This window comes from Ranitomeya variabilis, chromosome 2 (genome assembly GCF_051348905.1).
Source record: "Ranitomeya variabilis isolate aRanVar5 chromosome 2, aRanVar5.hap1, whole genome shotgun sequence".
Taxonomy (NCBI): domain Eukaryota; kingdom Metazoa; phylum Chordata; class Amphibia; order Anura; family Dendrobatidae; genus Ranitomeya; species Ranitomeya variabilis.
In genome coordinates this window covers 595,982,431-596,009,970 of record NC_135233.1, presented here as the reverse complement: position 1 = coordinate 596,009,970, position 27,540 = coordinate 595,982,431, and the positions used below count along the sequence as shown (strand labels likewise).

General features: G+C 47.0%; 1 protein-coding gene across 1 annotated transcript; it reads right to left on the bottom strand.

Moving 5' to 3' along the window:
- Positions 1-1,045: 1,045 nt before the first annotated feature.
- On the bottom strand, positions 1,046-24,867 carry SPIRE2 (spire type actin nucleation factor 2). The gene is made up of 15 exons (XM_077288465.1): positions 24,541-24,867; positions 11,313-11,356; positions 9,218-9,562; positions 9,079-9,147; positions 7,741-7,905; positions 6,859-6,945; positions 6,659-6,782; positions 6,049-6,212; positions 4,642-4,858; positions 4,450-4,562; positions 4,246-4,380; positions 4,057-4,124; positions 3,708-3,735; positions 3,491-3,606; positions 1,046-2,653 (listed from the first exon to the last, which is right to left on the bottom strand). Exons 1-15 carry the CDS (start codon positions 24,785-24,787, stop codon positions 2,446-2,448), a joined length of 2,130 nt encoding a protein of 709 aa, XP_077144580.1. The 5' UTR covers positions 24,788-24,867; the 3' UTR covers positions 1,046-2,445.
- Positions 24,868-27,540: the final 2,673 nt, after the last annotated feature.

Here is a 27,540-nt window from a genome sequence, read left to right as displayed (position 1 = left end):
CCGGGATGTGAGTGCAACTGAACTCCCCTGTGAACTGGAACGTCCATGCCTTAAAGGCAAGTCAAAATTTTGTTCTTTTTGCTTGGTCCAGATAATCTACACCCCAAAATCCTACTGCTGGGAGACCTCGTGATATGGAGGCATGAAGAAAGTGACAACTCCATCTCCTGTACATAGGAAAATACTGCCTCTGCTGGTCACACGGGGTATAGCAGCAGGATGATCATGACTATACCCCTGCAGAAGAACCGGACCCCAGGTACTTAGGGGGGCGATCCACTTATACCCTTTAATATCTGGGGGCTGTAACCTCTCACAACAATCCCCTTCTATCTTGGCCTAGATGCAAAAGTGATTTTAGGAGATTTGCACTGTAGTGATGCCTGCACACATTAAGGCCTGTTTCACACATCAGTGGCTCCGGTACGTGTGGTGACAGTTTCCGCACGTACCAGAGACACTGACTCACGTAGACACATTAAAATAAATGTGTCTCTGCACATGTTAGCGTGTTTTCACGGACCGTGTGTCCGTTTGCAAAACATGGAGACATGTCAGTGTTCGTGGGAGCGCACGGATCACACGGACCCATTAAAGTCAATGGGTGCGTGTCAACACGTACCGCACACGGATGCAGTCTGTGTGCCGCCCATGTGCCGACTGAGGACCACACGGACAGTGCAGGAGACAGCGCTAGAGTTAAGCGCTGTCCCCAGCGCGTGGTGCTGAAGCCGGCATTCGTTCCTTCTCCCCAGCAGCGTGCACTGGAGAGAAGGAATGAAGAATCAAGGTTTTTTTTTTGTGTTTAAAATAAAGTTGGTGGTCACCTCCCGCCTCCCACCCCCTGTGCGCCCGCCCGCTGGCTTTAAAATACTCACCCAGCTCCCGCGATGCTTCCTCTCAGCGCCGGCAGCTTGTCCTGTGTGAGCAGTCACGTGGTGCCGCTCATTACAGTGATGAATAAGCGGCTCCACCTCCCATAGGGGTGGAGCCGCATATTCATCCCTGTAATGAGCGGCACCACGTGACCGCTCACACAGGACAGGCTGCCGGCGCTGAGAGGAGAGTGGAGACATCGCGGGAGCTGGGTGAGTATTTCTCTGCAAGCGGCCGGGCGGCGCACTGGGGATGGGAGGCGGGAGGTGACCAGCAAACTTTATTTTTAGCAAAAAAGAACAAAAACTTGATCTTTCATCTCTTCTCTCCTGCAGGGGAGAAGAGATGAATGCCGCCTTCAGCACCACACGCAGGGGGGACAGCAATAGCGGTCAGCTCATGGCAGTGGGCACCCAGTCAGGCTGCGACATTCACCCTATATGTGAAACTAGACTCAACGTGTAATGACACGTAACGGCCTAGCAGTGTGCAGCAACCCTGTGGCCTCGCAGCGGTCAGGGCATGTTGGGAGGTGTTTCAAAGCAGCACCATTCTGCAGGATTTTTTCCCATGGTAATGTAGAAATTTTGCTTAAGGAAACTGCTTTTCTGGCAATTACCTAAAATGACATTTTACATTAGAAAAAAAAAAACTGTCAAACTGTCACAATGCTTAGTGACCAGGCTGGAAAACTTCCTTGCACCCCTATCATATGTAAACCACTGGATCTATAATTGGAAGACACAGATGTCATTACTGGAGGTTATACACTTTCAAATATATTAGGAAATTGCTAATTCCTAATATTACGTTCTAGTACATAAATATGTAATTTTTATGAGCTGTAAATGCCGCTGTTCTCCTGAATCCGGCGATGTTTTTCTTTTGTTCCTGAGCCCCTCCGTTCCCGAGATATGGCCCTTTCTTCCCCATACATAAATCTGATCTCTTAGTCAAGTGGGAGTCTTCTTGGGGACCACACCCACTTGCCAACAAGACTACAGTTATAGATAGGGAAGAGGAGGCCATATCTCAGGAACGGAGAGGAGCAGGAACGAAAGAAAAACAGCGCCGGATTCAGGAGAACAGCGGCAATTACAACAAGTGAAAAAAAAGACACTCATAGAATCAACATTTAGTACGGATTTCACTTTGAGCGTATCCAATTTTCAGTTCAGTGATCACGGGAAAATTCATGTAAAATAAGTCTATAGGTGGCGATAGAGGGACTGTTTTCTGGAGACCCATGGTGTATTAAAATGAGGTTTCAGGAGCAGTGTGGGCACTGATATGACTCAATGATCCATCTGATGTCCCTGGTGACCCAGCACCTTCCCCAAGACAGGTGTTCCCTCCAGGACCAGCGATGACACCAGCGCAGCTCCTCTCCTCAAGGCATCTGCTCACATCGATCGGTTCATTCAGTAGAAGATTCATATTATACATAGGAGAGGTTATAAGCACCTGGGGTAGGAGGGGTTAATACTTGCTCCCCTCCTCCCACAGGACTCTACATTAGCAGGAGGGATCGGTGAGGGGGGCAGAAGGTGCGACGGCTGCGGCATTTCATCACAGTTTCTTGACTGTCCGATATTGGGGGAGAGAGGTCCCCGGTCGGGACCTGGTGTTTAAGATGTCCACACTTTTTCGGCTGGAGCAGACCACGTCGCGGATGAAGCAGGCGCAGTCCGAACACACGTCCTTCAGAACAGAACCCTGAGCGTAGATGTGGGGGAACTGACCCTCGACGTTCTTCCAGGACAGGCCGCTGCAGGACCTGGGCAAAAGTGGAGAGGAGCATTACTGTCATGGGGCAGCATTTAAAGGGCAATTCCAGTTATGTATGCACAGATTTGTCCATAAGGGGGCACCATTACAGTAGTTAGAGGGGTATTCCCATCTGATAAAATGATGGTATATTGCTTGACCCCTGAAATGAGCTATCCACGGCAGAACTGGATTACTGTTCAGCTCTGCAAGAGTTTCGCTCTGGACACCAGGTATCCATGGAACGGCAGCGCTGGGTATCCAAGAGCGCCGCTCTGCAGGGAAAAATGCAGCACTGCAGTCCCATAGATATATGACAAGAATTGCATGGCTATTTTCTTCCACGGAGTATGCCATTACTATACTGCAGCTCCGCTCCATTCACTTCAATGGGACTGAGTTGCAATACCAGACACATCCTGTGGTCACAGGTGGCGCTGTTTCCGTTAGAAAGCATATATTTATTTTTTTCTCCAATTCTGGATTTTATTTTTTTTCTAGCAACTAAAAGTGTGCTGATGTCTGTTGTCAGCTCTTCTCTCCCGCCACTCTTCTTCATGCTAATTGCATTTTGCTCAGCAGGGGGCGATAATGAACACAAGGTAAAAACCTTATCCCAAAAATAAAAAAAAAACACAAATTGCAGCCAGGTTTCTAGTAAAATGCAGCCACGTGCAACTTACTTTGTTGTCTATGATAATAACACTGCGTGCAACTTTTTTGGGGATTGTCAGAACAGAAGCGCATTTTTTGGGGGATGCTGCAATGCAGCCGCACTGATACTTATTAGTGGCCGTGCATTAGAGCCACCATCATCTTCGCAGCCCAAAAGTAGATGGATACTCACTGGAAGGCGTCCCGCTTCTTGTGAGCATTTCCACTTGTGCTGATTACTCCTTGGGGGGTCTCGAACCCCACACTGTAGACCGGGATGTGCCCCAACTTCTTGGCGGGAAGCTTCATCTAGAATATATCCATGAGTATGCATCAAATATACATGAAAGTGACAAACTATCTGTCCGGACTGGGTCATGTAGTACCACAAATGCCACCTGCAATCTTACCTTAACACTACAGGAGCCACAAGCAGACCTAGAAATAAGAAAAATTAGTTTTAATATTTCAATATCTCCATACGTCAAAGCATTATAATCCATGAAAAAAAAATCCCCCTAATCGTGACTAGCAATTCTTCAAGCAACCACCAGATGGCGAAAGAATGCTAAGAATTCACTTAGGGACGGTGCTGCAAAAGTTTTCAAACAATCCCTAATTTAGAAAAAGAGCGAATTACACAAAAAGATGGCAAAACGTGCACCGTCACATGGTTTTAATAAGGACAAATCTGGAAGCAGGTGACAAAGTGCAAGTACAACAGTTCATCCATCCGTCCACAGTGTAGGAATCGCTCACCTTTTACAGAATAGACAATTCGCAGGCCAAGAGAACAGAGGGAATTTCGTCCGGCAACAGCAGCAAACCTAAGGAACGAAGCACGAAGGCCGTGAGGATCTGCTTGGCACAAGCCAATATGGCCGACAATGTATTTTTTGTTAAGGGTGCGGGTTTTCGGATGATGGTGGTGGTTGTCCTCCTCCATACCTTTCCTTTCTTTAGGTTGGTGTACAGCTCTTTGCTCTGCAGAAACTTCTCCATCTCGGCCTTCACCAGCACCCGCCGCACATTCATCACCTCCTCCACGGTCAACGCCAACGTGTCCACTGGGTGACTGAACTCCTGCAAAACGGACATTACCGTCAGTGACGCCATCCGAGACTGGAAGACACAAAGAAAATGGAGACGTACCAGCCAACGATGGCGGGAGCTGCTGTCTGCGGTGGACTCCGGCTCTGCCTTCTCCTGCACGGAGCTGAGGCTGGGCGATGGCGATCCGGGGCTGCCATAGTCCGAGTAACCCACTGTAAAGGGAAATGTGACATTACCGCACATGCACAGAGGAAACCCCCGCACAGAGGGGAAACAGCAGCAGCCACTTACTCAGATGCCGATGCAGGGGCCGGTGCGGGGTGGTCATGCTGCCAGATCGCGCCCGAGACTCCGGTCCTGGCTGCTCTACAGTAGTTTCCCTCTGTGGCCGGTGCCCCATCTCAGTCTGTAACTGTGCCAGGTCCTGCTCCGAAAAGGAGCGGTCACGTTTCAGGGGCAAAGGAGCACTGATCACCCGCCGCAGCTCAGAATTGGGGGAGTCATCATCCTGGGGGAAGACGGCGATACCTCCGTGTTACAGCACAATTGTTGGGGGGGTCACTTTTATTATATACCCCACTCTCCTAAATGCCCTGATATTACAATGCATCAGGCAGTGTGGCCGGTGCTCAAGGGTGAAGACACTGGGGGCCGATAACATACATGTCACTGTGTACATACATTACATTACTGATCCTGAGTTACATCCTGTATTATACTCCAGAGCTGCACTCACTATTCTGCTGGTGCAGTCACTGTGTACATACATTACTGATCCTGTACAGCAGAATAGTGAGTGCAGCTCTGGGGTATAATACAGGATGTAACTCAGGATCAGTAATGTAATGTATGTACACAGTGACTGCACCAGCAGAATAGTGACTGCAGCTCTGGGGTATAATACAGGATGTAACTCAGGATCAGTAATGTAATGTATGTACACAGTGACTGCACCAGCAGAATAGTGAGTGCAGCTCTGGAGTATAATACAGGATGCAACTCAGGATCAGTATAATGTAACCTATGTACACAGTGACTGCACCAGCAGAATAGTGAGTGCAGCTCTGGGGTATAATACAGGATGCACCTCAGGATCAGTAATGTAATGTATGTGCACAGTGACTGCACCAGCAGAATAGTGAGTGCAGCTCTGGGGTATAATACAGGATGTAACTCAGGATCAGTAATGTAATGTATGCACACAGTGACTGCACCAGCAGAATAGTGAGTGCAGCTCTGGAGTATAATACAGGATGTAACTCAGGATCAGTAATGTAATGTATGCACACAGTGACTGCACCAGCAGAATAGTGAGTGCAGCTCTGGAGTATAATACAGGATGTAACTCAGGATCAGTAATGTAATGTATGTACACAGTGACTGCACCAGCAGAATAGTGAGTGCAGCTCTGGGGTATAATACAGGATGTAGCTCAGGATCAGTAATGTAATGTATGTATACAGTGACTGCACCAGCAGAATAGTGAGTGCAGCTCTGGAGTATAATACAGGATGTAACTCAGGATCAGTAATGTAATGTATGTACACAGTGACTGCACCAGCAGAATAGTGAGTGCAGCTCTGGAGTATAATACAGGTGTAGTACTGCAGCCCGTTGCACAGTCACCCATTTTCCAGTCTCCATATTGGCACGTGTTTGAGCCTTAATCTTTCCACGTGAAAATTCGGGTCCTTGTACCTCAGACAGATTCATCTCCTCCATCTCTGCCAGCGTGGGAGCCTTGAGCAGTATTCGGGGACGAGCCCGAGGGGCAGCAGCGTCCGGGACTGAGAGGTTGATACAAGACGTTGACTTCTTGTCAGCAGAATAAGCGTCCACGATGCATGGGAGCGAGCCAAAGCCTGACAGAGAACCGAAGATAAAACAGAAAAATGGGACAACGGGCGGGTGAGAAATGGCGTCACTGACTATACCGGAAGCAAGATCGGAAAGTAATGTCCGGAGACCTTTCTCCATTTGCGGCTGTTCTACCCTGGAAATAAGAGGATCCGGCATTTACAGCGGGCCGCCATTCTCTTATCTGACACGTGAGTTGGGAAGCACCCATACAAATCAGATGGTTGTCAGACCCCACCAAAAATTATGTTAAATGTCTATGAGGGTCTTTACTTGCCTTATGGCCCCGTTACTTGCACTTTAGTTGGGATATTTGAGCCTCATGGATGTTTTTAAGCTCATTATGGGGTTATTATTTCAGCAGTATGTGGCGGTAATATTGGAGCAGAAAAAGCTTAATCTGAGCCTGATCGGCCATCTTTTACCCATCTTTAACCCTTCCCCACCGCACCTTTCTGTCCTCGCCTTTCCGTCGGCACAGGACGCAGTTTTGGCTCTTGTTTAATCTCCTCCAGAATCTTCTCATGGAGACTAATCGGTCTGAGCGGCAACGGGGGAAGATTCCTTTTCGACACCTGCAGAGAATAGAAGCGATCAGTTTACAGACGACGCTGCTCCGATCAATGACTGACATACGACGGTCTGCCTCACCGGCCTCAGAGGAGGACGAGATCTGATGAAGTCCAGGATTAGTTCATGTGCGTCCTTCTTGACCTTCGGAGCAAAGTCTCCGCCGACCTGTGAAGAATTAGATTAGGATTGCAAAATCTGCAAGTTGGAAAATCTCTGCAGTATGTGGATGAGATCTGATCCGCGTGGATGTAATCAGCTGAGGCCTCTCCAACATGCACACGATCAGTGTCATACCCAACTCAGAACTCCACCAGACGTCCATTTTTTACCTGCTTATATTGTTTTTTGGGGGGGTTTTTTTGCACACAAGAGAAACGGATAACACCGTCATGGTAAAAACGAGTACAAGAGTCAAGCAGAGCGCTCCACCCTTTCCGGCAGTCTCAGACATGCAGCGGAGGTCTTCCATTCAAGTCGAGGCTCTGCAGACGACCCCATTTTCTGGACTTCTGGGGTTACTAGCAGTCGGATATACACTACTCAGTAAGTTATCCCCTCTCTTATGAGTAGCAGATAACTCTCTGGGAATAACTCTCAGTGATGAGCAAACGTGCTGGGATAAAGTGTATCCGAGTGTGCTAACCGAGTGACTTTGGCGTGCTCGAGAAAGAGGTTCGTGTCCCCGCGGCTATTCGACAGCTGCAACACAGGCAATCCCTGATGTCTAACAGCCGCGAGACATGGACATATTACTCGAGCACGACGAAGTCACTCAGTTAGTACACTCGAATACACTTTATCCCAGCACGTTCGCTCATCACTACACTTATACAAGCGCCATAGTGGGCAATTCTGAAGATTTGGTAAGGGAACATATATGGCGGTTCTGAAATCGCAGCAAAAAAACTGTGCCAAAACCTCAGCACATTGCACGAAGCCCCGGGGTTACTTTGTACTCACCATGACCTTGCGCAGTTTGTAGTTTCGTGCCCTGATGTCCTGCATAAGCATCTCAAATGGAGTGAGCTGGTACTCGGTGGGCAAAGAGTTAAACATCTTCTCCCGCACCTTCTTCAGCTGTACCCCATGTCGGAGGTCTCTCATCAGCTGCACCCACAAACGTGCCTGTAGGGCGCAAGACACCAGGTGTGATGTGCACAGCACCGAGCACACAACAGGACGCGCACAGCCGTGAGACGAGCACACAAAGCACAGCACATACTGCACAGCACCCAGCACGGAACACAGAGCCACACACACAGTGACCGTAGTATGGTGGGACACACAACCACTGCAGGACATGGTGATGCAGACTTGAAGGACTAGCAGCACTCACTGCATGCTCAGGGATTTACACAGGTGCCTCTCTCAGGATGTCTCCAGGATTAACCCATCCAGCTGCTCTCATGTGCAAGGAGCTTCCTACTCCAACCAGAAGGTTGGGGGTCATCACATTATATCAAGTCCGAGGCTACACCCCACCACGGCATTATGCTCCAGCACCAGAACCCCCCCACTCTTCTGATGGGACCCTACTCCATTTTTCCAAAGCCGCAAGATTTTGCCCAAACTTTATCCTACTGACCAGAACTGATGACGTCATAAGGACCAGGTCGGGATTTCCAGACATAAATATGACACACGCTCATGCTGTGCATCCATATAGTTGTCTCGCTCCATCAAAAAATCTATTATTTGGGGGTGCACAGATTTGCACAGGTTCAGAAAAATCGGATTATTATTTTTTTTATTAAATTGGATCACGTTCACACATATAGGACCACTAATGCATAATAAAGGGGTTCTGCTGCACCTCTTATTTCACCACTGGACAGAGTTGCCATACTGGATTTTTCTAATGCAGGGGTTACACCGTCCTCAAAAAAAGAAAAAAAAAAAAAAGGATAAATCTTTACTTCTCACAGACATTGGAAAAAAATGTCAGGGAATTTAAGGTTGACACTGAGCAGAAAAGTTGCAGAGTCAGCTTTCCGACACAGAAATGAGAGGCGCTGCAGAGACCCTTTTAGAAATTAATACTTGGAGGCTTTTTTTTTTTTTACTTTTTCCGCCCCTGTATTTCTTTGCCTAGATGATGCACAATAGGCCGAAACTGCACAACTCTGACATCGCAGGAGAATGGTGTCACAACCAGTTGGATTTTTTGCAGCCAACTTATGGGTCATGATGCAGCCGCATTCACCTGCATTGTACTCCATACCAAGATGTTTGCCCACATGACCCGTGTCTTGGCCAAAGCCGCCAGACCTAACGTGAACCCGCGTCCTTCCCACTCACCCAGTCTGTGTTCTGCAGGTTTACCAGTCCGTCCGGTTCCGTCTCCTCCACCTTCATCTTCTTCAGCATCTAAGAAATTAAAACCAACGTGTTATCTGGGATGTCATCAAGGACAGGTCATGGTGGGCTTCACTCTCACCTCTTTGGCTTCCCGTATTTTATGGAGAAAAGCTTGAAGCTCCATGGTCTCTGCAAACAGCGCCCTACACACGGCCTGGTAGTGGACTGACGCATCCTGGGGCTCCGGGAGATGGGATGCACAGAAGCGCAAAACTGCTGAAAAACTCCGCACCACCTTTGGAGGCGCTTCCTCATCTTCATCCTCTGTTCCTTCATAACCTTCGTCTGTCATGACCCCCTCCGAGTCGCTGGCGGCCATGAGGTCTATGAGCTGCTCCAACTGGGGGCTGAGCTCTCGCTCCTCGCTCTCATCGAGACCCCAGTCCAGTGCCCGGTAGATGGTAAAGCCCAGACATTGCACCATCTGCAGAGAGGAAAGGAGGAGACATAACAAAGTGAACCATCTGCAGGCCACCGTCTTCTCTTCTGGACAAGATGGATGATCGTAGCAGTCATTACCTGCCGCCCTACATTACAGGTCCACCATAGCCTATTTCCTATAAATTTCCCCGATTGAGGTCCAGAAATAACATCAGGGTCATTTTCATTGCTAGAAGATTTCCCATACCATGTCCTTACCCGTACTCCACAAAATCCCCCTGAATTACCCTGCCAGAACAGTACAGCCATGTTCACACACAGGTTTTGGATGTTTTTTTTAACTGCTCTAAAAAAAAAATCCCATTAATTTCTATGAAAAATCCACTTTCCTGTTCATATGAGAAGTTTTTTGTTGGTTTTTTTTTTTTCTTCAAAAAATTGGTGGAAAAATAATCACGTCTTTGAAATCCACTCTAAACTAGGTAGTATCCAATCAAAAAGCTGCAAATAAAAAAAAAACTCCTCCAAAACCTTCCCTAAATAGGAGCATTTCTTTAAAGCGGTTTCCACTTGAAAATTTTGGCCATAAAAAAAAAAAGTGTAAACATAGCCCATTACTTCCAGCATGTCAAGAGGTAAGGAGGCAGCAAAAAAAGGGATTACAGATAAAAGTGACACTCAAATCTGAGGCTAAATTCACACGATGCATATTTGACGCAGATTTATCACATGTATAATCCTCAGGTTTTTTACAGCACCTTTTCCCAGCCAGTCATCTCTTATCTACCTTGAGAACAATAGAATTGGGCATGTTGAAAACCAACATGCCCATTCCTTCTTATCAGAACGCCTATACTCACCGGTGCCGGCGCCATTCCAGCGATATCGGCACTGCCTTTCCCGGGGCTTGCGTAACATTATTATGTTATGTTCTTGGTGTAGATCAGAGATGACTGGTTGGGAAAAAGACACGTATCATTGTCTGAACCTGTGGATGTCTAGCAGAGCTGGAAGACGACACTTGTGGCTAATGGTGGCCCAACTGGTTATCATATACAGTTTTACTTTGAGCTTATGGGGAAAAAAGGTGGCCGATAACCACATGGTCATTGCAAAAATCTCGGTCACTCGGTGTTGGTGCCGTTTCAACACGATTTTACCGCATGCATAGCCCTAACCTAGGCTTAGTCAATTAAAAGTCCTAAGTAAAAAAAAAAAAAAAGGCAACATGGACATGCTGGGACTTGTGGTGTCGCGCTAGCTTGTGCGCTTTTCTTTCTTTCAAGATATAACATACAGAAAAATTTCACGTGTAATACAGTGTGAGTAGGAAATAGGGCAGAGCTGTCTGTGAATTAGTGGATTCACCGCAGTGCAATTATCCCATTATAAATGTAAGACTAATTATAATCTTATCCAAATAATCTCGTCATGAAAATTCTCCGATCTACGGGAAATTACCATGTTTCCCGTAACAGAGTGACGCTCATAGCTTCTGAAATCGGGAGTGGAAGTAAGGCTGTGTTCACACTGAATTTTTTGCGGAGGTCAAAAATGGCGAATTTTCAAGCGGAAACAATTTTGGGTAATGCTCCTTTTTTTGGATCATGAATTGCTGAGTGACCGCCCCTATCGGAAAGGTCATATTGGCTGTCACCCAGCTTTCCCGGGAGCAGATGTCATAATTGAGTTTTCAACAATTTGAGAGAAGAGGACGATTCAGAAACTTTTTAGAAAGATGCACAATTCCCACTCTTGGCAGGCAGGTTATCTGATCTGGTCACAGATCTTACCTGGGTCTCTGTGAGTGATGAAAGGGCGGCACTCCCAGTGATCCCTGGAGACAGAAAAGAGGAAAACGTATCATTAGAGCGGAGAATATTACTCCTGACCTGCTATAACATGAGCTACTCAGTCCCTGGGGATCTGTACTGGATATAGGACCTACAGAGGACAAATACATTTCCTGGCAAAAAAAAAATACCCGATACTTAAACTTCTTAATCACATTTGGGCTGCGATAAGAGGCAATGAAATGGTTAATCCTTGCACTGGTAATGGTGGGGCGTGTGCCCAGGCAATAACTATAGATAAGGTGATGGCACGCTCCAACGCCTTCCATGAATTCACTGTTTGCATTACATACAGCGTCCAACACAACACAAGCCAAACACTGAACATGAGGCCAATATCCTGCTCTGACAGCCACTATAATGGTGAGAGGGATCCACAGATACTTATTTATGTATCACTATTATGACAGTATCACTCTGATGCAGCACCTTTAACAATACCCAAATCCTTATTGGCTGGTTTGTGCCCCTTTAAGCACTAAGCCCTTGGAGCAACATCTGGATCCCTTAAATCTGTGTCACTGATGATCAGGATTACTTTGTGCATAGACAATCAGCTAATCATCATCCTTAAAGGGGACGTATCATTTACTATAAATATGTATTTTATTTACCTGGTGTAAATGCCCCTGTTCTCCTGAATCCAGCAATGTTTTTCTTCTGTTTCTGCGCCTCTCCATTCCTGAGATAGGACCCTGTTTTTCTGCATGTTAATCTAGTCCTCTCACCAAGTGGGCGTGGTCCTCAACTTTTATACGTGGGCATCTTCTTGAGGACCACGCCCACTTAGCTAAGGGACTGATTTTACATACAGGGAAGAAGGGGCGATATCTCAGGAATGGAAAGGAGCAGAAAGAAAAGAAAAACAATGCCAGATTCTGGAGAACAGCGGCTTTTTCACCAGGCAAAAAAACTGACTATTTAATACTCCCTTACCTACCAGCATTCTTGGCTCCTTTTCTGATGAGCCAGTCTGTCGATGACATTGCACCAGGCTGGCTAATCAAAATAGGATTCGATGTATGAGGCAGTTCTCAGGGCTCCTATCCGGTGGTCATCGATAATTATTAATGTGGTCCCTGGACTGGATCCTGAAAACTGATTTGCACCCTCTCTCCCACCGTGTGACCACCTAGTAAGCAGGAGGACCACTGATCGCAGCGGGAGGTAAAAAGAGATAATCTATGACAAATGCACAGACACTATTCAGCACCAAGGTGGCTCCTCAATGGGTCAGACATTGACTTACAGGTAGGCAGTAGAGATACAGTGCTCTTATGTCTGGCAGAGAGCTAATTTGCTTACTTTTCCCAGGAAGTATTGCTTGTAAAATCTCCATAAGAAGAGCCGAGAGCAAGGTAACCAAGAAAAGCTTATGGTGAAATGAGGATCGTGACTTTATACAAATACGACACTCGCCTCTTGTTTGCTCCAAATTCGCTTTAAATACTCCATATAAAGTCAAACATCCTACACAAACACGACAACGCTGCCAGATCCTCCGCCGGCACGGCATCCATCATAAGTGTGTGCTCAGTGTCAAGAGAGCCCTGCAAAAGCCTCCGTCACACAGGACAGTCTGACCATCCATTATAAGAAAAATCTGCTAGACAATGCATGAGCCGCCGCTGCAGCCATATTTGTGGTGAGGAAGAGAAGCCATTGCGCGGTGTTAGACCAGTTGATGTTGTCATATATAATTAGGTACTTGTGGAAAGAGGAAGAAACACAAACACACGGCAAATAAACATAAACACGGGGTGTAAACCTGATATGAAACTCCAAATGTTTATCATAGGGTCATCCAGAATGGACAGCTCTTTATTGGGAGTCCGGAGAAAGGGACGCTGCCGTACAACCTCCATGAGAGCGCCTCGAGGGGAGCTGAATATGGGGGTTTGTTTCATGGACAGCAGCCTGCATGAAATGATGATTTTATGATGATACATCGCTGGCAGCTGTACGGCATTTACCTCTTCAGTGGCTGCGTGGCGCCTCGCGGAGGAGTAGTGGTAATATTGTGATAGAGTGCCGTCATGTTGTGACACCTGAGTAATGTCAGTGATATGATAGGCGTCGCGCTAGAATCAGCCACATGCAATATGATTAGTGACGGATGTGGAGTCACCTAAACAAACACATCTCTATTAGTAAAGCCGACCATAGGTGGTGTGCCCCCCATAAAAATATATACATTCGGACCCTTGTCACCAACACAATTTTAGGACTTATATGATTATTCCCATTTTGTACGGTGGATACGCTATCACTTTATGATCTGACATCAAGGTTCCCTTTTATACACCAACAGTGCCGCTGTTTCATGATCCGTGGGGGTCTCAGAGCTGGATTCCCAACGGAATATAAAGTGATGGATATCCTAGTAATATACTATTACTTTATAAAATGGGAATATCTCCATAAAAAGGGTTTTACGACCAAGTGTTGATAAAGTTATAAAAATAACCCATGAAGACCCCTCAGCTCCATCTCTGAAGTTCCAGTGGTTCCCGTGATGATGGTAGCCCAGCAGTGGTCTTACGTGTTGTCATACCGGTGTTGTCTGCATGTACAAGTGTTGGGCTGCAGCCTGCAGCAGACATGTGAGTGGTGTATGGCATGTGATCACTGCAGGTCAGGTGGGCCGGAACCACGGGACTGTGGGCAATTATTTCTTTATTTGAGGAATGTTGCAGCATTCCATTAAAAGTGGAACGGGACCCTTACCCATAAACAGCTGCATGTGCTGTCTCTATGGCATGCATGTGTTCCCCCTCCCAACTTAAAGGGGTACTCCAAAAATAACTATTTATCCCTTATCCTTAGGGAATAAGTTACTGATAGATAGGGGGCCGAGTGATAGGGACCCACACAATCCGGGGATTTGGTCTCTGGAACCCAGTAACCAGGCTCTGTGGCTCTGTCTTAAATGGAGCGTAACAGGAACAGAATAGCCGGTCTCAGGAGCGCAGAAGGAGAACACAGACACCAGTTAAGGTAAAACCACAACGCGTTTCAACGGTGTGCGCTGTCTTCTTCAGGTGGATATTTTAATTTGAATGGAGCGTAGGCTCGCATGCTCTACATCAGCTCTATTCATTGTCTATGGGAAAGTAGAGTACAGCACCCCCATAGACAGTCCAGCAGACAATGAATAGGTGGCGCATGTGAACCTCAGCTCAATTCAGGATGGGGCTGCACAGTTCCAGAGCCCCAATCAAGGGATCAAGAGTTTTCCCACCCGTCAAACCCCTAACAATTAGTAAGTCCTCTACTATCGTAGTAGGGGTAGGGGCTAACTTGATATTTTGGGAATAACCTGAAAGATAAAGACTCTTGATTGGACCCAGTTGCCCCAAAGAAAGTTCGAGTAGATGGCATCTGTGCCAGGAGAATCTACTCTTGACAATGCCCCTGTGTATCCGCCATTATCTGGAGCAGCGATGGGGGCAAGTCCTACCCCATATTCCCCAAATCAGTACCATGAGATGATTCCAATATGCCATACGCCTGATACCACTGTCTATTACTCTTCTCATTAATACGCACCCTGATTACCATACTATCTGCAATCATTATTATTATTATTTCCAGAAAGAAAACAGACTAATTCATAAACCCGCGGTCAGACAGGTTTGGGCGGCTCATTAGTTGGGAAAAAGCAAAACTCATTAAGGGCAATTACACCAATCAAGAGAGTAAAACAGCAGCACATACAGAGAAGATGCCATACATGATGGGACTATAGCGCATTACCGCTCCCTCCATTAATATCCATCCATCACTTATGTCTTTACCGTACCTGCTCTGTTATATAGCGCTTGAAATTATAAACTATGGGGCGGCATTATCAGTATGGAGTGTTGCACAAAGCGTAACATCATCAATAACCCTCTAAATTAGTTCTCATTTCCCATGGTCATTTTATTTTCCAGGGGGTTAACCACAAGGGCCCAGCAGCGCCAATGCAAAATATGTAACAGGGCTGCCACTTAGCATTTATAATGCTTGTGTCGTTTTATGTGGCACAAGGGACTTGGGGCACCCAGGACTGATTGTGGTTCTGCCCCCGAGGACCCACATCCAATCAAGAGTGAGATGCTCTAAGCGTCTGAATACAGGGGGATTTTTGCTCCCCGATGGGTGCCTATAATCCAGTTGCTTTTTTTTCTCTGTTGCCGATCCCATTTGCTATTTTTTCCTCCACCTTTTGTGTTTCTGTCAGCGACGCTCTGTGTTTGCGAAGCTGGAAATATGAGTCCTGTCTACACTTCTAAGAAGTAATAGAGCAGAATGTCAGCGACTTCAGACAATGCAGCCGCTCACGGTTCATTAACCAGAACAGGTCGGGACAATGAGCACAGAGGAGCCGCGGCCAACGCTGTGGTTATCACATTCATTTTTGGGGGCCCAACACCATCATAGAGTAGATATGTATGTGGGGAGGGGTAGGTATCCTGATGTCAGCCAGATGTTGCTGTGCCAGTTATAGAACTCAACACAGACACTGTGATCAGATGATCGGCGGTGGTGCTGGATGTCACTCCCCCATCGATCAGACATTGATGACATCCCAAGGATAGACCATCAATGTTAAAGTCACGGACAACCCCGCTAATGGTGTTTTCTCATGTTAGAACCTGAGAATGACCCTTTAACAAGGCGTCATACATAACTAAATGTCTGGTAAGGTTTCCTTTAGTAATGACATCAGGCCTGGTGCTTCTTATAGATCCATCTACATATATATAACTGTATTCGGGGCCTGGGAGAAGCCGAGACAGAAGTTACGCACAGAACTCTGCACACTCAGCGCTTCAATGCTTGAGTCAGTAGAAATCTAGAAATCCTGCTGAGTGTAAATTATCCGGTTATTATCTCCTTATTGCAGGTCACCTGGGAAGGAAATGAGGCAGAGAATTGTGCCGGCATCATGTTTCGTTAGCTGTGTTTTCTATAGTGACATTTCTTTCTGAAATTCAGGGCCAAAAGGAGCTGTTTCACCATAGATCTTCAGGAGCGCACCGCTCCCCTACCTCCCTTCTTCCTGCTTTGCGGAGGCGGTGCCCCCTGAAGATTGACAGTTCGGCCAGCAGCGTAGTTGAGCCGATGCTGCAAGCAGAGGCGGCTAAGGGTATGTGTCCACGTTCAGATTTGCTTCAGGCTTTGGTCAGGATTTTATGCAGGTAAAATCCTGACCAAAACTGCACCTGAGGTCACTGGCAGGTCACCTGCGGTGTTCCTGCGTGTTTTGCTCAATGTAGCAACCTGCTGCGTTCTGAAAAAACGCAACGCATGTGCGTTTTCGCGGGAAAAACGCATGCATTTTTTAATGCACAGTGGAGACGGGATTTCATTAAATCCCCTCCACTATGCTGTAACATCTGGACGCTGCGTTTTTGACGCTGCGGCTCAATGCTGCGTCAAAAACGCAGCGTTTCCTGAACAAGGACACATACCCTTAGGGTCCGGATCATTGGAGGAGGAATCCGGCCACCTTCAGAGCAGCGCTCTATAGAAAAGAGCTTATAAGAAAGTAAACTGATGATAAAAAAGTGACCAAACGCTGGTGAAAAACGGTCAGGAGACAAATAACTGATATCTGAACGAGCCCTTAGGCTCAGGATTCTTATCCAGTTATCATTTTCCAAGCAGTTGTATTGTTGCCTTTCCAAGGGCTTGTTCAGACAGCCATGTTTTCTGTGCACATGAGCCTTATTCCAACTGGACTGATCGTCTTCTTGGAAAAATGTTTGTTGCGTGCACTACTTTGGGCCATTTTACGGACAATAGACGCGTCCGAGGCAGATGAGCATGTGGAGCCAATCCTTTCCAAAATTTGCAGAGGTGACTTGCCTAATTTTTTATTTAGCCACATTAACCTGACCTTATTGGAGGGTTGGGGCCAAATTGGATAGAGGGTCGTTTTTTGTAAGCAGCCACTCTCGGTGGCGTGCCTGACCTTAGAGGTGATGACTGACAGTCCTAACTTGGTACCCACTGTGATGCCCCTTTTTTTTCATTATAATGCCCCTCCTGTTAGTTTGGAATGACTGATTGGTCCAATGGGCGTCTGTGTTCTGCGGACCATGCTAGGAGCCTCCTCGGTGCCCTCTCTGTCTCTAATTGATGTAGATAATGTCCCCATACATCATCCACACAAGCCTCTGAAATCTCACGCCAGAACCCTTGATCAGAAGACCCGTTGGAGGACAATATAAAGAGATCCTCTGCACCAGTGCCATTGATCAGAAGACCCATTGGGGGAAGTATAAAGGGATCCTCTGCACCAGTGCCATTGTTCAGAAGACCCATTGGAGGAAGTATAAAGAGATCCTCTGCACCAGTGCCGTTGATCAGAAGACCCATTGGGGGAAGTATAAAGGGATCCTCTGCACCAGTGCCGTTGATCAGAAGACCCATTGGGGGAAGTATAAAGGGATCCTCTGCACCAGTGCCGTTGATCAGAAGACCCATTGGGGGAAGTATAAAGGGATCCTCTGCACTTGTGCCGTTGATCAGAAGACCCGTTGGAGGGCAATATAAAGGGATCCTCTGCACTTGTGCCGTTGATCAGAAGACCCATTGGGGAAGTATAAAGGGATCCTCTGCACCAGTGCCGTTGATCAGAAGACCCATTGGGGGAAGTATAAAGGGATCCTCTGCACCTGTGCCGTTGATCAGAAGACCTGTTGGAGGGCAATATAAAGGGATCCTTTGCACTTGTGCCATTGATCAAAAGACCCATTGGGGGGAGTATAAAGGGATCCAATGCACCTGCGCCGTTGATCAGAAGACCCGTTGGTGGGTGGTATATAGGGATCCTATGCGTCTGCGCCATCAATCAGTAGACCCATTGGACGACAGTCTAAAGGGATCCTCTGCACCTGTGCGGTTGATCAGAAGACCCATTGGGGGACAGTATAAAAGGATCCTCTGCGCCTGTGCAGTTGATCAGAAGACCTGTAGGGGGGTATAAAGGGATCCTCTGCGCATCTGCGGTTGATCAGAAGACCTGTTGGGGGGTATAAAGGGATCCTCTGCTCATCTGCGGTTGATCAGAAGACCTGTTGGGGGGTATAAAGGGATCCTCTGCTCATCTGCGGTTGATCAGAAGACCTGTTGGGGGGTATAAAGGGATCCTCTGCGCATCTGCGGTTGATCAGAAGACCTGTTGGGGGGTATAAAGGGATCCTCTGCGCATCTGCGGTTGATCAGAAGACCTGTTGGGGGGTATAAAGGGATCCTCTGCGCATGTGCCAGCTTGAAAGCGTAGGATTTCAGGAGCTATGCAGATGATACTGGGGACGTCATATCAATTACAGTCGGGGGGAGGCACAAGGTGGGCACTAATCATGGTCCACTCATTACGGTGTTAGGGGGCAACTTAGGTGTGTTAACGTGATGGCACCAGTTTTGCAAAAGGGATAAACAAAACGAGTAGGATGAGAATAGGAAACCATTTCTGCTTCCAGAAACAACGCCACTCTTGTCTAAGGGATACGTTTGGTATTGCATCACACTTGGATGTCGCTTAGATGTAATACCACAAATAGCCTGTTGCCATTTGTGGCGCTGTTTCTGGGAAATGCACTGCTATGTCATATTACAGTCAGAGCCATATCCTACCTGCTTTAGCGGAGAGTGCACACATTTCTACAACGCCTCTAATTTCTCCTGAAAGCTCCCGCCGTGCCCTAATGCATTCGTCTGACATGGAAAATGCTATTTCCTGGATGGATTTAGCGGGGGGCTCGCTGCGTGCCGAGGACGAGACGGCCTTTTACCTCGCACGGATGTCAGTTATGTAACAAGAGGAAGAAGAATGTAAAGGACGAGGCTTCTGTATTCTGCCGGAATCGTGCACCAGGGGACGGGTATTTCAGTAATGTGTCAGTGCTGCCATCACAGGCGATGTCCATTGGTGCCATTTTTGGGCCCCCATTTTCAGCATTAGGGTGGTCTCCCAAGAAGTGCACAATGGATGTGTGAATGCAGCCTTAGTGAAGTGGGTGCAGCACTACTGTGGAGCTTTGTCCTCTTCACCATTTTATCCAAGCACAATAGCGCCCCCCATCTCATCTGGCTATTCAGGGAAATGCAGCGGAGCTTTGTTTATGTAAATGGGTTGGTTACCAAAATGGTCTCATTCAGTAAGAGCTAGAAGAGATATTGAAAAGGAGGAGAGACTGAAACACAAATTATATTTAAAAGCTGCAAAACTTCATTTTGCAATTAGTAAAGTGTTTTTTTTCCCTGGTCTTGATATATGGGTATCGTCGTATAGATCTTGTAATTACGAGCAAATTTGCAATTTACTGCTTTTTTAAATTTTCAGCCGTTCTCGAGATATTAACACTTTTCTCTTGGTGACAGCTCGATGCCTCGGAGGCCGACCACCGCTGCTAAACAGTAGAACATGCATAGAGCTTATATAAACAGTAGAACATGCATAGAGCCTAAAAACTCTTTGCTGTTGAGCTTGTAAGTGCTTTTTTTGAAGCTGGCCATGATCCCTATTACGTCCTACTCCTTCTTGCTTAAAATATAGAAAGCAGCGGTGGTCGGTTTCCTAGGCAACGAGCTGTAAACAAAAATAAGTGTTCATATCTCGAGAACGGCTTGAAATTTTAACAAGCAGTAAATTGAAAAAGTGCTTGTTTTTTTACAAGGATTATTTGGCAATATCCAGCTATGAAGTTGGGAAGAACCCTTTAAGTGAAATCTCATACTGTGTTATATGAAGGGAGAGAGCACAAGTCAGCTATCTGATGGCCTCTGCCCTCTGTACGAGGATGGAGCGCTCCTTTAAGCCTTATAAAACCCCCGAGCAGAATGCAGTTTGTCTAGTTTGCAATTACAAGGTAGTCGACTGACGGCAACGGCACAGATCTGCATTTCATCGGACAGATATTCCCTGGGAATGACTGTCCTGAGATTATGAGCTGTCAGGAAGACATTAGCAGAAATGATCGGCGCGGGGCTCATTCGCTGCACTGGCAGTGCGGTGACGTCTGGCGGTCGCCCTCTGCATAGTGTGACATGCATCTGTCTCCGGCGCTGCAGAGGGAGGTGGGGGATGTGGAGCTGAAGGCTGCTGCATGGCGCAGGCTGCAGACTGTAAACAATGGGCAGGTGCCGAGCCGTCATCAGGGCACCGATGCCCCCCAAACAGTAAAGTGAAAAGTGCACCCAGGTGCCGAGATCTGCAAACCGTGCCAGGCTTGGTGTAACCGTACACTGCCAGGAATAGATCCTACACTGCGGTCATATAATACCACACCACCGTCGGTCATTAATACCAAGATATTACTAGGACACAAGGGGTTAATGCAGTTACGTTATATGCAGGAATTAAAGGGGAAAGTTATCTGTCCGTCACCTCTCCGGAGGACCCAGAACGTCCATTGACTTCAATAGGAATTGTGTAACGCTTCATCTGCCCTGTGGTGGCGCTGCAGGGGAATTAAACAGTTCGCAAGCGATCACTTGGGGGTCCCAGCCTCGGACCAGCCTATCATTGCCGTTTTGTCTCTTTCATGTCCAGGCTCACCTACAGATGTAGCAGAGCTGACCGTGCTATATTGCTATATCTCTGGACGCTCAGATACTGCAGTCCTATGTAAAATCGCAGCTTTCAGTTTGCTATATCATCATGAGCTCTGCTACATCAGTACAACGCTGGCGTCTGATCTTTCCATTCTTCCCAGTAATTTCTCAGAAATCAATACGACCTTGCACTATTACTACTCTCAGCATTCTGCGCGGCGCTCCGACGTCCTGGACCATCTGATGATTGTTGCGATTGTTAAAGGGGATGGTCCGAGAGTAGAAAAACATGGCTGCTTTATTTCAGACACAGCGCCCCACCTGTCAACAGGTTGTGTGTGGTATTGCAGCTAATTCCATATACTGTAAATTAATAAGGATGAGCTGCAATACCGCCCACAACCTGTAGACAGAGGTGGCGCTATATTTAGAAGAAATCATGTTTTTCTACTCCTGTGCATACTCAGACATCAGCGGAACCACAACGAGAGCTTTTATTGGAGCCCTGGGCATCTACAGCGGCAAAAACATTATGTCCAAGCACCACATTTAAAAGGGTGTAACCAACAAATACTTTTTGGGCATTTTAACTATGTACCATGCATCTTTGGTTTACGTGCAGGCTTTGTTGGACCAGGTGGACAACAGTAGTGGGTATGCTTTGTTGGGTCTAGTAGATAATTGTGGTGGGCATACTCTGTTGTGCCTGATCGATAATTGTGGTGGGCATGCTCTGTTGTGTCTGATGGGTAATTGTGGTGGGCATGCTCTGTTGTGCCTGATCGATAATTGTGGTGGGCATGCTCTGTTGTGCCTGATGGGTAATTGTGGTGGGCATGCTCTGTTGTGCCTGATCGATAATTCTGGTGGGCATGCTCTGTTGTGTCTGATGGGTAATTGTGGTGGGCATGCTCTGTTGTGTCTGATGGGTAATTGTGGTGGGCATGCTCTGTTGTGCCTGATGGGTAATTGTGGTGGGCATGCTCTGTTGTGCCTGATCGATAATTCTGGTGGGCATGCTCTGTTGTGTCTGATGGGTAATTGTGGTGGGCATGCTCTGTTGTGTCTGATGGGTAATTGTGGTGGGCATGCTCTGTTGTGCCTGATGGGTAATTGTGGTGGGCATGCTCTGTTGTAAGAAGAAATATAAACCAGCTCACCCGTGATGCATAAACCAATCCTCGGGAGCACGGACCCGCTGTGTTCAGGCGTATAGAGTCCAAAAAAGAAAAGAATGTCCAGCTTCACCGAATCCGTAAAAAAGAGTTTTCTTTATTCACATACTATTAAGCATAGAGGATACAGACTTCAGCACGAACCATATGGGTAAGAATCTCAACGCGTTTCTGGAGACTAAGCTCCCTTAATGATGTCATGATTAAGGCAGCTTAGTCTCCAGAAACGCGTTGAGATTCTTACCCATATGGTTCGTGCTGAAGTCTGTATCCTCTATGCTTAATAGTATGTGAATAAAGAAAACTCTTTTTTACGGATTCGGTGAAGCTGGACATTCATGCTCTGTTGTGCCTGATGGGTAATTGTGGTGGGCATGCTCTGTTGTGTCTGATCGATAATTGTGGTGGGCATGCTCTGTTGTGCCTGATGGGTAATTGTGGTGGGCATGGCCTGTTGTGTCTGATGGGTAATTGTGGTGGGCATGGTCTGTTGTGCCTGATGGATAATTGCGGTGGGCATGCTCTGCTGGACCTGATGGACAATTGTGGTGGGCATGGTCTGTTGTGCCTGATGGATAATTGCGGTGGGCATGCTCTGCTGGACCTGATGGACAATTGTGGTGGGCATGGTCTGTTGTGCCTGATGGATAATTGCAGTGGGCATGCTCTGCTGGACCTGATGGACAATTGTGGTGGGCATGGTCTGTTGTGCCTGATGGATAATTGTGAGGGCATGCTCTGCTGGACCTGATGGATAATGGCATGCTCGGCTGGATCAGGTGGACAACAGTTTGTTGGGTCTGGTAGATAATTGTGGGTATGCTCTGTTAGAATAGGTGGACTACAGTAGTGGGCATTCTCTGTTGGGCCTGGTGGATGATTGCAGTGAGAACGCTCCATTAAACCTGGTAGAGTACAGTAGTGGGCATGCATTGTTAAACCAGGTGGATAATTGTGAGTATGCTCGGTTGGACCTTGGTCTTTAATTGTAGTGGGTATGCTCTGTTAGGGTAGACTTAGTGGACAACCATAGTGGGCATGCTCTGTTGGACCAGGTGGTGACAGTATAAAGGGCACACAACACCAACAGTTTCCCAGCCTCCTATAGAAGCGTGCATACACCTGTCAATAGTGTGCCACATGTCTGGTGACTGATCTGTAGGGACAATCTATAAAATATATACATGACTATGATATGTGACCTGCTATATGATATATAGTGATACCTGCAGTGTATATACATGACTATGGTATATATGATATAACATGATAAATGATATACATAGTGATACCTGCAGTGTATATATGATATATATGTATATGATATATGATATGTGACATGACTATGATATATAGTGATACCTGCAGGGTATGGCTGCAGTCACACAGACGCTCTCGTCCTCTCCACCTGCCAATAGTATATAAATATATATAGTGTATACAGATGCCCCCCGCAGTGTGTATATATATATATATATATATATATATATATATATATATATATATTCAGTGTATGTACACAGATACCCCCCGCAGTGTGTGTATATATATATATATATATATATATATATTCAGTGTATGTACACAGATACCCCCCGCAATATATATATATATATATATATATATATATATATATATATATATATATATATATATATATAGTGTATGCAGGCAGATGCCCCGCGCAGTGTATATATATATATATATAGTGTATGCAGGCAGATGCCCCCCGCAGTGTATATATATATATAGTGTATGCAGGCAGATGCCCCCCGCAGTGTATATATATATATATATATAGTGTATGCAGGCAGATGCCCCCCGCAGTGTATATATATATATATATATAGTGTATGCAGGCAGATGCCCCCCACAGTGTATATATATATATATAGTGTATGCAGGCAGATGCCCCCCGCAGTGTATATATATATATAGTGTATGCAGGCAGATGCCCCCCGCAGTGTATATATATATATATTTATATAGTGTATGCAGGCAGATGCCCCCCGCACTGTATATATATAGTGTATGCAGGCAGATGCCCCCCGCAGTGTATATATATAGTGTATGCAGGCAGATGCCCCCCGCAGTGTATATATATATAGTGTATGCAGGCAGATGCCCCCCGCAGTGTATATATATATAGTGTATGCAGGCAGATGCCCCCCGCAGTGTATATATATATAGTGTATGCAGGCAGATGCCCCCCGCAGTGTATATATATAGTGTATGCAGGCAGATGCCCCCCGCAGTGTATATACATGACTATGATCTATATGATATGATATATAGTGATGCCTGCAGTGTATATATGATATGTGACCTGACTATGATATCCAGTATATACACCGTGTATGGCTGCAGTCACTCGGCTCCTCTCCTCCTCCTGCCATCGGACTGTCCGCTCCTGGGCACCTCTCCGCGGTGCCGGCTGCACTCACCTGGGCCGCCCGGACTCTCCGGCACCGCTGTGACCGTCCCATCCCGGTGCAGCAGCAGAGACGCCGGGTCCCGGATCCTGCTCCTGGGCCCCGGGGGCCCCTCCACCAGCCCCCGGGCACACTGGTAGCACACGGCCCACGCCTGCTCCTCATTGATCGGCTGCTCATAGGATTTCAGCACCTCCTCCAGGGACAGCTCCCCGCGGCCCCCCGCCGGCCCCCCGCCGCTGCTGCTAGCCTGGGCCATCCGGCAGCTCCATCACCGGGCGCACACCGGGCGGCTCCCCATCACACGGCGGCGCTCCGGTGCGGGCATGTGCAGGCGCCGCCTCCTCCGAGCCCTCCTACCGGGCACTGTCATCGGCGGGAGGGAGGCGGAGCGGGGACTGGCAGTATATATACTGTATGTATGTATATATATATATATATATAGGGGTGAGACCCCCAGAGCCCCTGAATCCGCTCCTCTGCTTCCGTCCTCACTTCTCATCAGTTAACGGATCCGTTTTTGTTACGAATGTGAAGTTCCCAAATGTACAGTGAACAGAACGCACTGGGGGCTCAGCTGCTGAGGCCTGGGGCTACAGGGGGGCGTCCATATGCTCTAACGCAGGGGTGCACTAACTTTTCGTACTCCAGTGCTCTAATTGGACATGCGAAGAAATGGTGTGACCGTCCCTTTAAGAGCCATAATAACCCAATATCATAGTGATCTGAAGGTTCTGCCAATGGGATTGCGCTGAGCTGCAATTCCAGGCGCTGCCTACAGCCAGGAGGGGAGCTATATATATACACTCACCGGCCACTTTATTAGGTACACCTGTCCAACTTCTTGTTAACACTTAATTTCTAATCAGCCAATCACATGGCGGCAACTCAGTGCATTTAGGCATGTAGACATGGTCAAGACAATCTCCTGCAGTTCAAACCGAGCATCAGTATGGGGAAGAAAGGTGATTTGAGTGCCTTTGAACGTGGCATGGTTGTTGGTGCCAGAAGGGCTGGTCTGAGTATTTCAGAAACTGCTGATCTACTGGGATTTTCACGCACAACCATCTCTAGGGTTTACAGAGAATGGTCCGAAAAAGAAAAAAAATCCAGTGAGCGGCAGTTCTGTGGGCGGAAATGCCTTGTTGATGCCAGAGGTCAGAGGAGAATGGGCAGACTGGTTCGAGCTGATAGAAAGGCAACAGTGACTCAAATCGCCACCCGTTACAACCAAGGTAGGCCTAAGAGCATCTCTGAACGCACAGTGCGTCGAACTTTGAGGCAGATGGGCTACAGCAGCAGAAGACCACACCGGGTACCACTCCTTTCAGCTAAGAACAGGAAACTGAGGCTACAATTTGTACAAGCTCATCGAAATTGGACAGTAGAAGATTGGAAAAACGTTGCTTGGTCTGATGAGTCTCGATTTCTGCTGCGACATTCGGATGGTAGGGTCAGAATTTGGCGTAAACAACATGAAAGCATGGATCCATCCTGCCTTGTATGGAGCATCTTTGGGATGTGCAGCCGACAAATCTGCGGCAACTGTGTGATGCCATCATGTCAATATGGACCAAAATCTCTGAGGAATGCTTCCAGCACCTTGTTGAATCTATGCCACGAAGAATTGAGGCAGTTCTGAAGGCAAAAGGGGGTCCAACCCGTTACTAGCATGGTGTACCTAATAAAGTGGCCGGTGAGTGTATATATATATATATATATATATATATATATATATATATATATATATATATATATATATATATATATATATATAAAAAATGGAAACAGCACAAGCTCACCAATGGGTGCCAAGCCTCCTGGGCAGGACGGTCCACTCATCCACCCAAATACCATACCAAGTGAAAAAAGGAAGGCAGCACTCCAATTCTTGAAAAGGTGAAAAAGCTGTGACGTTTATTTCAGACCCACATCTCTATACGACGTTTCGGCTCACTCAGTGTGAGCCGAAACGTCGTATAGAGATGTGGGTCTGAAATAAACGTCACAGCTTTTTCACCTTTTCCAGAATTGGAGTGCTGCCTTCCTTTTTTCACTTGGTATATATATATATATATTATATATATATATTAGTGCAGATTTCTTCTTCTGTGATACAAAGTTCCGTATAGCAGCGAGGGAACAGCGCACAGAGGGGCCCATCCCAGGGCAAAGAGCGGAGCGTGCAAGACAATGGGCGTGATCTGTGTGCACTGTATACCTGTGACTATGATGCCGCTGGTCGCCCTGTATACTGTACACACAAGCCAGGCCCATAGATACAGCCGAGAGCCAGTCTGCTCCCCACGGGCAAACAATGGGTCACAGGGCGTGCCAGCCGGGCGCAACCAGTGATTACACAATGCCACACGCACCACAATAACAAATGAAAACATTATTTCCTGGAGCAGCGCCACACCTGAGCTCAGGTTGTGAGTGGTATTGCAGCTCAGTTGTCGGACAAGTGTGCTGCAACCATATTCCTAAGGACTACAACATACATGGTCGGGGCCCCTCTGCTAACCAGAATGGGGGGCATTGTATAGAGGGGTACACGTTTTGGTGGGCTTGGCACTCCCTGTGTTGTTCAGCTGCTCTTTATACATTTTCTTTGCAGCATTGACAGTGGGGGCGACACAGATGTGACATTTAATGGAAAATTCCTTTAAAATTCTGTCAGATTTCTGAGTCTCTTTCGGTTCCCACATCTCGCCGTAGACTCACCGTGTGTCCCCTACGGGTGCTGTGAGGACTCATCACGGCTGCTCCATCAGGTATCAGCCCATACTACGGCCATGGAGCGGGCCGTGGATGCGGGCCTGTGATGTGACTCCTTACTGGGTCCCTACATGGGGCAAGGACCCAAAGTTGGGCCACAATTCTGCCATAAATCTATTTAAAATGTCAACTTTTTTTTGCAATTGTGTAAAAATTTGGTGACTTTTGGCATTTTTACACCTGTCCCTGCCACCAAATTTTTATAAAGGGGATGGAGCAGAGCTGGCAGGCGCG

Excerpts from the sequence above, each read along its gene's own strand:
- SPIRE2 (XM_077288465.1), bottom strand. The coding sequence starts at position 24,787 with ATGGCCCAGGCTAGCAGCAGCGGCGGGGGGCCGGCGGGGGGCCGCGGG. Across the intron at positions 7,906-9,078 it reads ACCTGCAGAACACAGACTGG|GCACGTTTGTGGGTGCAGCT; the intron begins GTGAGTGGGAAG and ends TGCGCCCTACAG. Across the intron at positions 4,563-4,641 it reads GCCCCTGCATCGGCATCTGA|TGGGTTACTCGGACTATGGC; the intron begins GTAAGTGGCTGC and ends TTCCCTTTACAG.